Source organism: Opisthocomus hoazin, chromosome 22 (genome assembly GCF_030867145.1).
Source record: "Opisthocomus hoazin isolate bOpiHoa1 chromosome 22, bOpiHoa1.hap1, whole genome shotgun sequence".
In the NCBI taxonomy this organism is placed as follows: Eukaryota; Metazoa; Chordata; class Aves; order Opisthocomiformes; family Opisthocomidae; genus Opisthocomus; species Opisthocomus hoazin.
Window position 1 is genome coordinate 6,295,328 of NC_134435.1, and position 15,578 is coordinate 6,310,905.

The 15,578-nt window shown below is 52.0% G+C and overlaps 2 protein-coding genes across 3 annotated transcripts in view; one reads left to right on the forward strand and one right to left on the reverse strand.

Moving 5' to 3' along the window:
• Nucleotides 1–2,350: 2,350 nt before the first annotated feature.
• LTC4S (leukotriene C4 synthase) lies at nt 2,351–10,948 on the forward strand. 2 transcript variants are annotated; one of them, XM_009931750.2, is made up of 5 exons: nt 2,351–2,478; nt 6,773–6,872; nt 8,776–8,846; nt 9,471–9,552; nt 10,462–10,697. In XM_009931750.2, exons 1-5 carry the CDS (start codon nt 2,421–2,423, stop codon nt 10,607–10,609), a joined length of 459 nt encoding a protein of 152 aa, XP_009930052.2. In that variant the 5' UTR covers nt 2,351–2,420; the 3' UTR covers nt 10,610–10,697. The 2 variants fall into 2 exon arrangements, with proteins under 2 accessions (XP_009930052.2, XP_075297705.1); XM_075441590.1 differs by lacking the exon at nt 9,471–9,552 and having other exon boundaries at nt 10,462–10,948.
• Nucleotides 10,949–12,010: 1,062 nt separating this feature from the next.
• Nucleotides 12,011–15,578, reverse strand: part of MGAT4B (alpha-1,3-mannosyl-glycoprotein 4-beta-N-acetylglucosaminyltransferase B) — a 54,079-nt gene continuing 50,511 nt past the window's right edge. The window contains exons 11-15 of the mRNA XM_075441395.1: nt 15,042–15,235; nt 14,566–14,644; nt 14,008–14,095; nt 12,955–13,067; nt 12,011–12,851 (exon numbers count right to left, since the gene is read on the reverse strand). Coding sequence (XP_075297510.1) covers nt 12,828–12,851; nt 12,955–13,067; nt 14,008–14,095; nt 14,566–14,644; nt 15,042–15,235 — 498 coding nt within the window. The 3' untranslated portion in view covers nt 12,011–12,827. The remainder of the gene's footprint in view (nt 12,852–12,954; nt 13,068–14,007; nt 14,096–14,565; nt 14,645–15,041; nt 15,236–15,578) is intronic.

Sequence of the window (15,578 nt, forward strand, 5' to 3'; positions counted from 1 at the left end):
GTGGCAAAATTAGGTCCTTCTGTCCCCGCTGGGTTGTTGAGCCTCTTAGGGAGGTGTGTGTTGGTTGGAAGCAAAGGCGAGCACCGATCTGTGGCTCCGTCAGCGCCCACAGCCTGGCTATAGTGGTGTGTGTGGATGTTAGTCTGTTCTTCTTAACAAGTCATTACTTGACGAATTCATCTGAATTGAACATTTCAAAGCAGTTCTCTTGGTGAATCATACCACTTGCAGCAGACCCAAGAATTCAGTTATTTATGTAGTATTTCCTGTTTGTCAAGCATGCCTTTTAACTGATGATCTCTAGTCTGAAGTTCTAAACTAGTATCTCAAATCTCCCCAACCACAGATTTAGCAGCCGCGATAAAGAAGAACTTGCAAAACGCCTGACACATGCATTGCTTGCTAAGGCTGTATTAATTTTACATGTTGTTGTAATTTCAAGTGTCTCCCTATGCCATGAGAGTTTTAATCAGCTTCAGACATTGCAGGACGATTCTCCAAGCACTGAAGTTGGTGTCTTACTACATAGCTACTGTGTTTAAGGCCCCAGCTCGGAGCCTTCTGACTTTCTCACAGAGTGCGTCCTGACTTCCCCGGGTATATTTTGAGTGTATTCCTCCTCTACAAGTTTTGAGTTGTGTTTGCAGGGCGGAGGGGACCTGTAACTTCAGAAGCTTCCAGAGAACCAAATGTAGTAATAAGTGGCAATACCAGGATGAGTTGCTTCTAGCCTGTGGGAAACTGTGAAGTTATTACTTTACTAACTTTTGCTATAGTGTCCCATTAAAAGTGCTGTGTTGTATTTAACATTGAGTAAAAGAGAAATTTCCCAGTGTCCCCCTTTGAAGTGACGTGCACATGCATGTTTTTCCAAAGATTCTAAGGAGTCGGTGGCACCTTGTGACCAACCTCTGCTCAGAAATCAATTTATTTTTTGTTTTCCCCCCTTGACGCTGGTGGTTTTCCTCAGGCTCATGTAACTCTGCAATGGAAGTGTTCTCTAAAGCCTGAGTTGTTTCTTGAAATGGTGTAAGCAGAAGTAGACTCCCGGTGGCATTTACCCTCTGACTTTTACATTAGACACCCCAGATGAAATCTTAGGTCACCAATCGATTCTGTTAGGGTTAATTGGTTTATTTGTGTTTCGGTCCGGGCCCACTAGCAGCCTGGAGGGGCTGAAGGCATGTCGTACCAGTGCTTGGCAGAGAAAGGGGGACGTTTTGCTATTCCACATGCATGTTTTACAAAATATGTACACTTGCATATGTGAATTAAGTGTTCCATTTCATAAGCTGTCACGGTGTGGTTTTGAGGCGATGCAGACCCAGACCGGCCAAACGAACTGGCTGCGTCCCACTCGGGAGAAGCTGGGGGTCTGGTCGCCACTGGTTGGTGTTGTGCACAAATCCTGCACGGAGAGCAATGCAGTGGCTCAGCCATGTCCTGCCCCCCCCCTTCACCAAAATGAAGGGAAAAACTTGGCTGATCATGAATGATACCTTTTTTTTTTCCCCTTTTTGTATTTAAAAACTTTAAAGTCATAGTAGTCTTATGCATATGAAGGTGCTCCAAAACACAGGATAACTGTTTGAACTGATGCATATTTTGCTTTTGTGGAGTGGGGAGAGAAGTTATTCAAGGCTAAAATATTGCTGGTTTTTGAATTTTGCATTTTACAATTATAATTCTGATGTCAGTGTCACGTTTCTCAGTGTCCGTGTGTTCCTGCATCCTCTGCTGCCTTCCATTTGGAACTGAGAACTTTTGTACATTAGCCAGGAAAAGGTCTGTACTGCAGAACTCCGAAACATCAGAAAGCTACAAAAAGTGACTAAGCCCTAGAAAAGAACTGTACTCTTGTTTGGTAAACATAGAGTACTAATTAATTGGTTAAAATCTGAATTCTCTTAAAAAAAAAATTCAGAATCCAGTAACAGAATGAAGTTATTCCAGCTGAAGTCTAGAAAATTTATCATTGGTCAACTACACTACTTGGAATAAGACCAGAAGGTCAAATCATTAATTTGTTAATAATTTTTACAGCCTCGCACATCATTTATATGCTGTAGAGCTGATTAAAACTAGCAATAAAAGGGCTGGAACAAATCCCATCATCTTTCAATTGCCAGCAATACATAATTCAATCGTGGTGCCAAATCTACAAACGTCATCGCAAGAATTTCTCAGTGTGCGCATGCAAATCTGCCGCTGTTGGGTCGCTCAGCAGAAGGCGCGTGTGCGGCGCAGGCGTCCTCCGATGGCTGGCTGCCCTGGGCAGTGGCGCGGCGTGGGGAGAGTTAACGCGGGCTGGAGGAAACACGTGTCGGGGCGGCTCTGTGGTAGAGCGTGCGGTGGTGGGAGAGCTGGAGAGCGGCCGAGCCCATCGCACCTGCCTCGGGTCTTGGGCTGCAGGCAGCACCATGAGAAATCAGGTAGACCTGCTGGCCACCGTCACAGTCTTGGGAGTCCTGGAGCAAGGTAAATGCCCTTTATGTAATACCAGGTAGTATGAAGCTAATTGCATTAAACTTTGTGGAACTTGGTTGCTGCCTTTTGCTTGGAGTCCCCGTGGAATGGAAGTTGCTGTTTTCCAGCGTGGAAAAGTGATGCAAATGCTTGGCTGTTGGTGGTGGCAGTGTCACACCTCAGGGTGTTCGTTCTTTAATAGGGACTAAAAGGATTCGCAAACCTCAAAGCCAGCACCCTAGAAGGAACTGGCATTGAAGTTTTACTTTTAAACTTCAAACAATTTCAGCAATAGAATGTCTTTAAAATATTTTCTGTGATTGCATTTTGGCGGGGAATTTGTAACTTACAGTGGCTGGGGGTCACCAAAATAAAGGCAGGTGGATGAAGGGGCTGACGGAGAGGCCAGCGTGCAAACATACATCATATGTACAGCAAGGAGCATCGCGTACGCAGCTGTTTTTCCTCTGCGTGTTCAGTTCGTACAGCCCAGCTGCGCGGAGCCAGTGCACAGTAATTTGGAAACCAGTGCGAGCCCTTCTGGTCAGAAATAGACGCAGGCATCTTCAGAGAAACCCGGCGGCTTCTCGTCATCTCCGTGGATGCACTCGGTTTAGGCCGTTTGGAAAGCAGGAGGAGCGCTGCCGAGCGCTGTCTGCCTCGCCGGTTTAACTGTGGGTGCGATGGGCGAAGGTCTCTCCCCCCGGGGCGGCAGGAGTGTGGCAGAGGGGGACGTGGGACAGAGCCCCTGTTTGGGGGAAATCTTCACATTTCTGTGAGGGAAGGTTGGGGGGGGAGGGGGTATTACTCAGATAGTTCCATGTAGAGCTATCGAACCTCTTCGCTCGCAAATGGATGCGAATCTCTGAGCAGCCTGATGTATTTTTAGCCATCAGATGATAAATCTGTTAAAACGAGCATTATTTAAAGCACAGATAGGCTACTTGAAGAAGAGGGTTCCAGATTTCTGAATTATCAGTAATTTCCCCTCAATTTACAGAGAAATATCTGCAACTACAAATGGAAGATGCTTTTACTTTACAATTTTTTTTTGTTATTGAACTAAGTGGGGATGGAGGGAGCATTTAGTGCACAAAGGTAAGACATGAAGAGAACTTGAAATTGAGTTATGGAAATGTTGCTAAGCCCTTTCCACCGGGAAACCCTCGGCAGCAAATCCCCAGGTAACAGTTTTGTCTCAAATATGTTTGTTTTATGAGAACTTCAAGTATTTTTAAAGATTGCAGCCTTAGGCATTTTACTTTCCTGCTCTGCAAACCGCACGTAGGTGTGAAGCCAGCAGACGAGCAGCGAGCATTGGCACCCTCTTATCTCCATTATATCAGGTGAAGGACCCTCATTTTGTGGTCTCTGCATGGAGAGCCAAGGAGCAGTGACAAAACACGACACGTTTCCTTTCTCTCTGCTGGTCCGAAATGCGCGTGCTGGTGTTGCCTTGCTTCAGAGCCGTGCTGTAGCTTTTCTTGCGTGTTTTGAAAGGACATTCTGTGGGTGAGTTACAGAGCTGAGACTCGTTTGGAGAAGGCAGAGCACTGAAACACGGACGCGTGCTTTACGTGCAAACACTCTTCTATCACATCCTGATGTAGGAGACATCGTGTAGTGGCTGATCGTAGTACAGTGTTGGGTGATTTTTATTTTCTTCGTAATTTTCTGAGTGTCTGCCGCTTCCACGTTCTTTCAAGCAACTTTCCCCTGTTTAATGGTCATGCTCAGTTTCGCACAGCTCCGAGCGGAGCGCTCTGCGGAGGTGCCCCTGCCCCGTGCTGAACGCTGCACCAGAGAGCAGAACAATGCTACCACAGTGGGGGGTTTTTTTCCACCCCCCCTGTTTTTTTCTTAATGGCTTTAGAGGAAATAAATCTTAGGCAATGTCACTGCCTGTCAGTCCCCACGGAGCTTGTTTGCTAGGCTCACTCCGATGCGGCAGACACCAGCTATGGCATGGGTTGACAAGGTTGTGGACATAATCAAATGGAGAGTGAAGGTCTGGCTGATACTTCCGCTGCGGAGCAAAGTGCAGGGAGAGCTCGGCCCCTGTAGCCACGTGGGAATCCACACAGGAGTTCAGCCTGGAGAGGTGAATCACAAAAAAATAGTTTGGAAGGTTCTGGAGAGCAGCTGGAACTCTTTCCCCTAAAAGTCCACGCTGAGAAGGCTTGTGCAGTGCAGGGTTTTTTCATCACCTTGTTCTGAGAAGCGCTTGTGGAGGGTCATTCTTCATCCTTAATGCTTCACCCCTACACCAGGTTTGGAGGACCGCTAGCCGCCCTCCCAAAGGCTCCTGGCTCTTGGGTGGTTGTTTTATACATTATCTGTCCCTAAGCGTAAGGGATCTGTAGCAGGACTTGCCTGAGTATTTGCCCCTGTATAGAAGCAAGGTGTTAAGCACAGAGCTGATGGAGAGGCTGGGTCTGAAATTATTCTGCCATGCTCGTCAGTCACAAGAATGCTCCATCAGGAAGGGTGTAGATGGCACGAAGCAGGATGAAAACTGTTGCCCAGCGCAGTCAGGCTTATGCCACAAGCTGGAGCTGCGCATGGTGCCATAACTTCAGCTCGGTCCGTTTCTTGAGAGGTGGCTGGGATGCGACCCTGAGAGCGTTAAACGGTTGTGCGGGAGAGATGCCCTTCCCTGACGTGAAGAGGGGGTAGCGGGATGGGTCACGCTCTCATCATCTTTTTCCCCGAGCTCTGCCAGCTGCTGCTGAGTTGCGGGTTGTGCGTTGCTGCAGCAACCTGGTCTGGTGGAAGATGTCCCTGCTCACTGCAGGGGGGGTGGAACCAGATGATCTTTAAGGTCCCTTCCAACCCAAACTACTCTATGATTCTGTGATGTGTTGCCTCCCGCTGCGTCTCGGAGGCAGGATGATATCCTCACCCCCGACCATCAGCAGCGTGCTGCGCGTGGACCGGGAGGGGAAAAGCAAACTCTCTCCTGCCCACCTTTCTTTCCCAGCATCTCTTGTTTAGAGCTGGGCCACTGCACACGGTGTGGAAGACGCTAGAACACGCAGATGCTTTCTTAAATGAATGTCTGTGTATTTAAACTGATAAAATGTTGTGTAATACACAGGTCACATAACATCAGGCTATTTACTTTTCTAACTCCCTTTTCTTCTGCATATGTTCTAATGCTTTTCTGCAGGCACGCATGGATCTGTCTTGTCGTTAATCTTGCAACATCTGTCCATACTTTCCCTCTCTCCTGCTGTTCTGCTTTTATCTGCTTTGTTGGAGTAAGACAGTCCCCAAGGCAGTCCTTGCAGCCTGGCTCCTTGTCTTGCTGTTTGATGCCCTGGAAATGTTGCTACGTTAGGACCTTGCTAATCCAAGCGACTCGCTTAGCAGCACGCTGCCCCAGCCACCAAAGTAATTGTTTATATAATTTAGTGGTCTCATGTATGAAAATCCCTATTTTCCATCAAGGCAACAATGTAGTAGTGCACCTGAAGGAGAAATACTGGAGACATCAGCAGCCACCCATGGGAGTAAGAACTTTCATCAAATAGTGAAACGGCCCGAATCTTCATGCTAACGAGGTCTCATCATTATGAAGTGACTTCCATGTCCCTTACAAACGTCCAGAGGAGCGATGTAGCGGACACTGAGTTAGCACCTCGGCCCAAACTGGGCACAGGCTGACAGCAGTCACTGGCAGCACATCTGCTGGAGCCCTGGAGCTATCCTGCAGGAGTGAAGTGGAAGAAATGATCACCTCCTTCCCCGTTTCCTTCTATTGCCATGATTATGAGCGTCTCTAATTGACTCCATGATGTCCCAGTGCTTCACAGTTTGGTTGCTGCTTGTGACATGGGGCCATCCTGGTATAAAAGCTTTGTGCCCCCTAAGTATCCAGTCAGGCTCGCTGAGGGCATACTAATACTCTTAAATTCAGAGCGCAAGATTAAAAAAGAGTAATAGTTCTATGATCGATGTGGACTTGGTGCGGGTTTAGTGTGCGTTGGGGGCCTTCCTGCAGGACCAGGGCGCGTCTGAGCTGCTGGGGAGCAGCCCCGGGGCTCTGCTGCTGCGCGCTGGGCTATGCAAAGCACCGGCGGCTCGGCGGCACAGGCGCTCTGCCACCATAACCAAATCTGAATGTAAAGCATGAGCGTGAAATAAATGGCATGTTTATTCCAGGTGGTGTGTGACAGCCTGGACTATGAACCTAGGCAGTATCAACTCTTTTCCTCTAACCACTTGCTTGTTTCCAAGCTAGATAAAGCTTGGCTGAATAAAACACTGCTGGGCTGTCACCGCTCATGTGTTGTTCTTTTTTTAGCCTATTTTGCACTGCAGGTGATCTATGCCCGGCGGAAGTACAAGATCTCCCCTCCTGAGACCACAGGTCACCCGGAGTTCGAGCGGATCTTCAGAGCTCAGTAAGATTTTGACTTCTTTGTGGTGGCTCCATCTAGATATGACTTGAGTCAAGTGTCACTACCAGGAAAGACTGAAGGCACCCTCAAATCACCTTTTCACTTACTGCTGCTCATACTAGGTTGGTTTTTTTTTTTTTTTTTAATGCTTAGCATGCAGAGCTCCGAGTTTTGACTTGGAGCACTTTGCTCTGGCTGGAGTGTTTCTGTCCCTCCGTGATGACCCTCCTGGCATTGTGCGAGGCAAGCAAATTACACGTTAGTGGCTGTGTGGAAGAGGCACTGAGCATTAATGCATGATAAGCACGAAGTTTAATACTAATGTTGGCTCCAAATTGTGAGAGTAGCTGAAGCTATATTAATAAATTACTATTTGCTTGTAAGTTTTTGCTGTTGAATTGAAGCACAAGGGCCTTGCGGGCAGAACCAGCTATGAAGACGTTTTTATTTTTCCTTTTTTTAAGCCATTGCACTGTGAAAGTCGGCACTCACAGGCCCATGCCGAGGGCTGTTTCTTTTTGCTCTGTTCCTATGGAGAGAGCGATGCTGGAGCTAAACTGGAAACGTTCATAGATCCCTTTGGCTTCCAGCAAGCACCAGATTCCGTCTTTCATCTCAGTCGTGCTGTTCCACAAGCGGCTGAAAGGAATTGGCCGGAGCTGGTTTGAAGGGTAGCTCGGGCACGGCACTAAATCCCGAACAAAGCAGCTGCCTTTCCTTGCCAGCGTGCAGGAAACATTTGTGGAGCGGCAAAACCACCCGCTCCGGTCCTTTTGCGCTGCAGCGAAAGGCCAGCCCGCGTGGGAGGCAGCAGCGTTTGCTAGCCTGGTAGCTGTTGATGAGGCTTTTAATTAACCCCTCCGCTGTGCGTTAACCGAGTGCTGCGGGCTGCGGCGTGCCGGGAAGCCCTCCGCTGTATTTGGCAGAGGAGGCGACCGCGGGAACTTGGGTTTGGGAAGGTGTTTGTTCACCATGGGCTTTTTCCTCCCTTTATTCTTTTCACTGTGGAAAAGGATACAAATGGATGATTTGGTCTGCTATATTAAAAAAAAAAAAAAAGAGAGGGAAAAAGGTATTGATTTATTACTCACTCGTGGAAACCTGGCAGCCTCCCCTCGCTGAGGCTCAAACTGTGTTTGCAGCGTAAGGTTCTTCAGATGTTTTCCAGCTCCCAGTCTGGCTCCGTTCCCTGAGGCTTGGTAAACCGTTAGCCAAATTTAAGACTAAATTGCCTAGGGAATGGTGAAATGTAGGAGAAATCGAGGAACAAAGCTATTGTCTTTAATTGCACAGCTCCCACCGTGAGCTGAAAATATGTATTCTTGCAGAAAATATGTATTCTTGCAGAAAATATGTATTTTGGTCACTAAAACACAAAGGAAGGAAGAAAAGCTGGCTGCAGATCTATCACCTTTGCTGAATTTGATCTGGGAGAAGGCTCCTTCTTGGAGCGTGACATGTGTGACACCCAAATTCGGGCTGTGCTCACCCAGGGGGAAGAGAGCGCTCCTCAAATCATGTCAGGGAACCTCTACCCACGGCGTTTATGCTGTGGCTGCTCCAGGTGTCTGTGCAGGAGCTGTGCGCGGGGCCAAGGATGGAGCCTGTGAGAGTCGGGCAGAGGCACATCTCCATCTCGGCCACGGCTCCTCGTTGCAGGGTCCGTGTAAACGCAGCTGAGGTGAGCGCTGTGCGCTGTCTGGCTGCTTTTCATCTCTAAAATACAGAAGCTGGGTGTCCTTGGCCGCAGAAAAGACTCCTTCTCCCCAGCACAGCACCGCAATGCCTCGTCTCGGCCCTTTCAGCTTGCTCCAACGTGCGTTGCCGGCTCACCTCTCTGGCCTTGGTTAACCGGTCTCTGATGTGCAAGGATGCGGTTTTAACCCTCATCTCTGGTTCTCACCAGGGCAAATTGCTCCGAGTACTTTCCAATCTTTGTCTCCCTCCTCTGGGTTGCTGGAATCTTCTTCCATCAAGGTAAGCGGGATGAAGGGGGGGAAACCCCATTCGAACCACATGCACAAACCAAGAAAACCCCAATTTAACTCCCATTGCGACTCAGGCACATCCTCTCTGTGCCTGCGAGGCTGTTACTCGGGGAAAGCAAAGCTCCTCTTCGGCTGGATGGACCGAGGAGCACCTCAGCTCCAGTGTGCCTGAAGCTGCTGGTCGCGGCCGAGCTGACCTCCTGCCCAGAGGAGAGGTCTGGTGGCACTGGCAGCTGGTGGTCCTTCACCAGAGCCTGCTTGGAAGGAGAAACCATCACCCAAACCTTCAGGCACCCACCGTCCATCCCGCACCAAACAGGTTTAGGGGATTTGGCTGCTGCTGCGGGGAAGGACCACAGCAGGGAGTGTTGCAAACCCAAGTCCCAGGGCCACATCAGGGGGACAGAGAGGGTCATCCCTCACAAACAGGGAAAGAAGAAAAGCCATTTAAATTCCCACAGCATTTTAAAGCCGAGTCTCTGTTTGGTCCTCGTGGCCGTGTCCCCATCTGCAGAGGGAAGCGGCAACAGGGGTGACTGAGCCGGGCTGCAGCTCTGGCAGCATCCGGGGACCCCCTGGCTGCATCAGGACTCAGCTCCGCTCTCCCCAGCAGGTGTGGCCGCGGCGTGTGGGCTGCTCTACCTCTACACCCGCTTCAAGTATTTCCAGGGCTACGCCGTGGCTGCGCAGGGACGGTCAGTGCGGGCACCCTAACCCAACGTGGGGAGGGCTGGGTGCAGGGTATCACAGAATCACAGAATGGTCGGGGTTGGAAGGGGCCTCTGTGGGTCATCTAGTCCAACCCCCCTGCCGAAGCAGGGTCACCCAGAGCAGGCTGCACAGGACCTTGTCCAGGCGGGTCTGGAATATCTCCAGAGAAGGAGACTCCACAGCCCCTCTGGGCAGCCTGGGCCAGGGCTCCATCACCCTCAGAGGGAAGAAGTTCTTCCTCGTGTTCAGCTGGAACTTCCTCTGCTTCAGTTTGTGCCCGTTGCCCCTTGTCCTGTCTCTGGGCACCACTGAAAAGAGTTTGACCCCATCCTCCTGACACCCACCCTTCAGATATTTGTAAGCATTTATTAGGTCCCCTCGCAGCCTTCTCTTCTCCAGGCTGAACAAGCCCAGCTCCCTCAGCCTCTCCTCGTAGGAGAGATGCTCCAGTCCCCTCATCCTCGTAGCCCTCCACTGGACTCTCTCCAGTAGCTCCTCATCTTTCTTGAACTGGGGAGCCCAGAACTGGACACAGGACTCCAGATGGGGCCTCACTAGGGCAGAGTAGAGGGGCAGGAGAACCTCCCTCGACCTGCTGCCCACACTCCTCCTCATGCACCCCAGGATCCCATTGGCCTTCTTGGCAGCCAGGGCACACTGCTGGCTCATGGTTAACCTGTTGTCCACCAGCAGTGCCCTGGGGCAGGTCCCCTTCCCATGGGTGGGGCTGAGGGACTGCAGCATCCCCTTCTCTCCCCTCCGGCCCCCAGATGCTTGTGGCCCCACCAGCTCTTCCCTGGCTCGGTCTGGGAGGAGGATGGGGCACGCCAAGCCCTCGCCGGCATGCTCCGTGCCGTGGCTGCGGTGCCCAACGGTGCTCTCTCCCGGCGCAGGTTGGGACCGCTGTACGCCAGCGCCCGGCTGCTCTGGCTGCTGCTGGGGCTGGCGGTGGCCGGTCTCCTGGCACACTTCGCACTGCCCCGCTCCTCGGCATGGACGGCAGCGCTGGCGTGGCCCCTCCAGCTGCTTGGTGCCCCGTGAGCGGGGCCGCGGCGCTGCCAAACCCACCACTGGCCCTGGGCTCGCGTGGTGTGGTCAGAGACCGAGCATCTCCCGGGCTCTGCGCTCACCTTCGGCAGGAGGCAGATGCTGGCACTCCTCTGCTTGTGAAGCTCCACTCTTCAGCGAGAATTTCTCTTCTAGAAGGCAAACGTTGCCCAGCCTCTGCCCCTCCTGATGGGCTTCACCACCAGGTTTTGTAGCACTGTCTGCTCTGAAACCTCTGACACCTTTGGCTGCGACCCGTGGCGCGCGGGATGAGCCGTACGCTGTTGTCGCTCCTCCTTACTGCTGTAATGATCGGTGTTGAAGGATCACACCGCGGACACACGAAAAATAAATTCCTTTTCTCCGTAGAAATTACCTGTGATTGTCAAAGGTGCTTGGGGACTGGGTGTGAGCATACCTGAGGGTGAGGGGACGGGGTTCTGCGGGAAAAGCTGCTGTGGTTAAAACTAACTTGAAAGATTGGGTAAACTTGTCTAAAATCTTATCCAAATATTGCAAAAAAAGCCTGACTCTAGTCCAAATGCTAACATCTGTGTTTGGCAGTGACTTGAATGCTCTTGACTTGGCCCCGACTTCACTTATCGCTGTTGGACTTTGCCCTCTCCCTGGATTTCAGCCTCAGCTGCAAATTCCGGGCTCGCAGGTAACTAAAGCGGGTACCAAGCAGGCAGCTCCTCGCTAAGCTGTATGTGGGTCTAAAAAAAAGCAAGGTATTCCAGATGATCTTTAAGGTCCCTTCCAACCCCTACCATTCTATGAACTAACTAGCGATATGACAAGAGGACATGGCCTCAATTTGCATCAGGGGAGGTTTGGATTAGATATTAGGAAAAATTTCTTTACTGAAAGAGTGGTCAGGCATTGGAACAGGCTGCCCAGGGAGGTGGTTGAGTCCCCATCCCTGGAGGGGTTCAAAAAATGTGTAGACGTGACACTTTGGGATATGGTTTAGCAGGCATGGTGGTGTTGGGTGGATGGTTGGACTCGATGATCTTAGAGGTCTTTTCCAACCTATGATTCTATGATTTTGTAAGAAAGACAACTGCTCCACCACTGCACCCTCAGGTGTTCGGGTGCCCAGGCGCCTTCCTTCCTCCCCACCAAGGAAAGACCTGGCCAACCTTTCTTTCTTTTAATAACTATAAAGTTTCCTATGGTGCTGAGCAAAAAATAACCAGTCTCCTACCGAGCTCCTCCCCAACACGAGCAATGGTTTGGGAGCACAGGGTGACGTCTGGATCCATCTCAGGTGTAGGGGGCTCCAGTGGGTCCCCGGCCCCAGGGCCACCCACCCGTCCGGGGACAGGGACCGGGCGGGCAGAGCCCGAGCACGTGGCTCCCTGCCATCAGCCACTTTCACCGCTGCACCAAAGGTTTAAATTCAGCTTTTTATTACAGTGCACATTACTTTATATATTTATATATAGATGTACTTGAAAAATCAAATGTATCCAATAATAAAAAATACAGCACATTAAAGTAGTATAATGCATTCCAGTGTATAGCTGAAGAGACATCGGGATTTACACTGATCCCTGCTATTTCTGAACTGGGCTACTTCTGCTTTTTTGTCTTTTTTTTTCCCCCCTTTCTCCCAAAAAATTCACACCAATCAATAACTGAAATAGTTATGTAAAAAGATGGTCTCTGCGCTCGATCTCGAGGCATGAAGACACTGGAGACTTCACCGTGAGTTAAGGGGCCGTGTTCAATGCTGGCAGGCACACTGTGGCGTATTTTATTTTTCTGTTTTGTTTTCCCTGCCATACTCATAGCTCCAACCCCTTCGGCCTCGTCCCTCCTCTGCTGAAGGAGGGCTGCTCCTCACCCTAGCTTAATCCTCCGCTGTGGCCAGGACCATTGCCTGGGCGAAGGCACGGCAGAACCTTGGTCCCTGGCCGTCTCCGTCCCAGCTGCCTCAACGTCACCAAGCCTCCCCCTCCGTCCCCAAACGCAGCCCGCCATTGCCCCGTCCGGGGCCAAAGGCACGCTTTGTCCCCACGCTCATCCCGGCCGTGCAGCCCGAGGGGAGCGATGCCAGCCCTCTGCTCGGGGTGGTGGTTTTCACTTTTCGCTCTTCTTCCGGAGGAGATGACGTCCCGGCCTCGCAGCGCCACGGGGAAGGGGGAGCGGGAGGGCGGCGAGCGGGACCGGGGATCCACGCGTGCATCCGCCCTTCCTCGCGCCCGTTTCACTCCACTTTTTTGATAAAAATCTGCAAGGAGAGAGGGCCGGGGTCAGAGGGAGGTGGCGGGGAGCCTCGGGCTGAGCAGGGCTCCCCCTGCGCCGGGGCTCTGCCACCATGGAGCCTGGCTTACCTCGCTCAGGATGATCCACACCGGGGAGTCGGTCTGGATGGAGAGCCTGATGGCCTCCAGCGGCCCGAAGGACGGGTCCACCTCGCCCTCTGCGACACCCTTGGAGAAGGAGCCTGGCGGGGAGAGCACAGGGGTGAGCAGGGAGGGTCCCCCGGCAGCCCGACGGGACCACAAGCAGCCATGGCAGCCCCCTGCCCCCCCAAGACGAGAGACGGGCTGAAACCCAGCAGGGCGGACATCGATACACTGCAAAACGTGACACGTAGGGGAACAAAGAAATCAGCTAAACGCAACAAAATGGGCAGCATTTGGCTACGCATCACCGCTGTGCAAAAGGAGATGCCTGATGGCAGCACTGTCCCGTCAGGGCAGGATCCACGCCCCAGAGCAGGTCTCGCACCTGCAGTGCCAGCAAGGTCTCAGCCTGGTGCTGTGTCCCATTTCTTTCATTTTTTTTATTTTTTTGGAAACGCAACTGGGAGAAACCAGACAGCACACAGAGGAAAGCTAAAATGGCAAAAAGCTACGCGTGCCAGGGAATTTTTCTTTTATTTGTCTATTTAAAAAAAAACACACCAAAACAACTTCTTAGCAGGGACACCAGGGCTTTACCACGCACCCGCGGGTCCCCAAGGCCGCAATCGCTCACTGTTGTCCAAGGGCAGGACAAGCACTAAAAGAAGCTCAGGTGGCAGGAGACAAAGTGGTGGGAGCACCGAGCTGGGCTGCGGAGGGAGAGCGCGACGTCGCCCGTGGTGGAGGTTTTTTAACACCAGGTCAGGCGAATAGGTAATTGGAATAATTTGGTCCCAGCTCTGAGCAGAGACAGGCAGAAACACAGGACTGAAGAGGACCCCCAGTCTGAGAGGGAGGGAGGGCAAGGGAGGGGAGTAGACAGTGACAACTCAAACCTGTGGTTTTTTTTGGACCTGGCTGCTGGCAAGCAGTAATTACTCTTTGCCAAGCAAACAGCACTCAGGGTCTCAAGTCACTTGAAGGTGAAGATATGGGCTGCGTTATCAAGCCCCAGCTGGCAGGTTACCACCCCTGTACCTATCTGGATGTAGCCATCTGGTGTCCTGCGGTATTTGACGACTGTGCCTCTTCCCTCCTGCAAGGCTTCCTTATCCGACTGCAGGCTCTGTGGGAAGGAGAGGACCTTTGTGCAAGGCCAAGTGGCAAGAGCCATCCAAAAGCCCCAAGCAACAGCCGCAAGCCCGGAGCTGCCCTCGCCAGCAGCCCTTGGCACCGTGTCCCCCTGCCCGGCACCCCGAGCCTCATGCCCCGAAACAAGAGGACATTTGCTGCCCTCACGCTGCCGCTTCCACTGCACCATCCTGGCTCCATGTCCTCCTCTAGAGCTCTCCCATCCATCTGGGCACCCCCTCTGCAGGCATGGGTGGCTCCCACAGCGACTGCTCAGCGCAGCATCCCCATTCCCGAGGTGGTACCACACAGGTGTGCCCCCCCCCCCCCGGGCCCCCAGCTACCACCTCCCACAGGCACTCGAGTCTTGTAATGATTTTCCTGATGGCTTTAAGCGGTTCCCTTCCCTCGAACCTCTTTTGCTTCCCACTCCACCCCCATCTCAATTCTCAGTAAAACACTCACATCAAACGGCAAAACCTCCACAGTCGTATTGAAGAGTTTGTCTTCTGGGTGCTCGATGTTCCCGCTGCGGAAGAAGAACCTGTGACAGAAACCAAAGCCATGGAAACCCACACTGAGCGAGGGGGGGCCATGATGGCTTTCACCCCAGCTGAATCATCAAACCACTCAACCTAACAGGCACCATCCCAAAAAGCCCATGGGCATGTGGTTTGGATGGAGACCTTCTGTGCCAGATTACCTAAAGCGTGGATTGCTCAGAAGTGCAGGAAAGCAAAGGGCTCTGGCAAACGTGGCCCCACCAAAAAGGGGTTGAGTTATCCACCCCCTGGAAGAGCACTGCTCCCTCCTCCTGGGCAGCCAAGCAGGAGATTGGCAAGAAATTCAACACAAGCCAGAAGAGCAAAAGGAAAGCGTCTCTGCATGCTCGAGGCTGTCCCCACGTCCCATTCTGCTGCCTTCCCCCCCCAGGCACTGGCCTTTCGATGCGGAGAGGTTTGAAGAATCTGAATCTGATGAAGTCTCCGGCGGTGGGAGTGAAGGCCCAGAAGAAGTCCTCCCGCAGGTAAGCCTTCTCCAAGGTGAAGTGCTGGTAGGTTTTCAGGCTGGTGCTCACCTCCGCAGGAGGGTTGACGTGCTCTTTCCGCAGGGCTTGCTTGCCAAAGTCCTTGTCCTTGGTGGGTGCAAAGCAAAAGGGCAGAAAAGGGTCATGAGCTGCTCTTGCTGGTGAGGAAGAGGGTCCCGGCATCAAGGTGCTGCAAATTAAAAGCTCTGGATTTGCACAGCGCAGAAGGATGAGGCATGGAAGTGATCTGGGGAAGGCACCAGACAGGACAATGTGTGGCTGGATCCCAGGAGGACACAACTTCAGGAGAGGCAGCACAGAGAAGCACCACTGCTCTGCACTCTGACCCGGCACCAACGAGCCTTTCATCGTCCAAGCGGCCCCGAATGCGTGTCCCTGCCCCGGGAGCGCTGCAAACAGTCCTTACACCTGAGAAAAAGGTGGCTGGGCG

Excerpts from the sequence above, each read along its gene's own strand:
- LTC4S (XM_075441590.1), top strand. The coding sequence starts at position 2,421 with ATGAGAAATCAGGTAGACCTGCTGGCCACCGTCACAGTCTTGGGAGTC. Across the intron at positions 2,479-6,772 it reads CTTGGGAGTCCTGGAGCAAG|CCTATTTTGCACTGCAGGTG; the intron begins GTAAATGCCCTT and ends TTCTTTTTTTAG. Across the intron at positions 6,873-8,775 it reads GAGCGGATCTTCAGAGCTCA|GGCAAATTGCTCCGAGTACT; the intron begins GTAAGATTTTGA and ends GGTTCTCACCAG.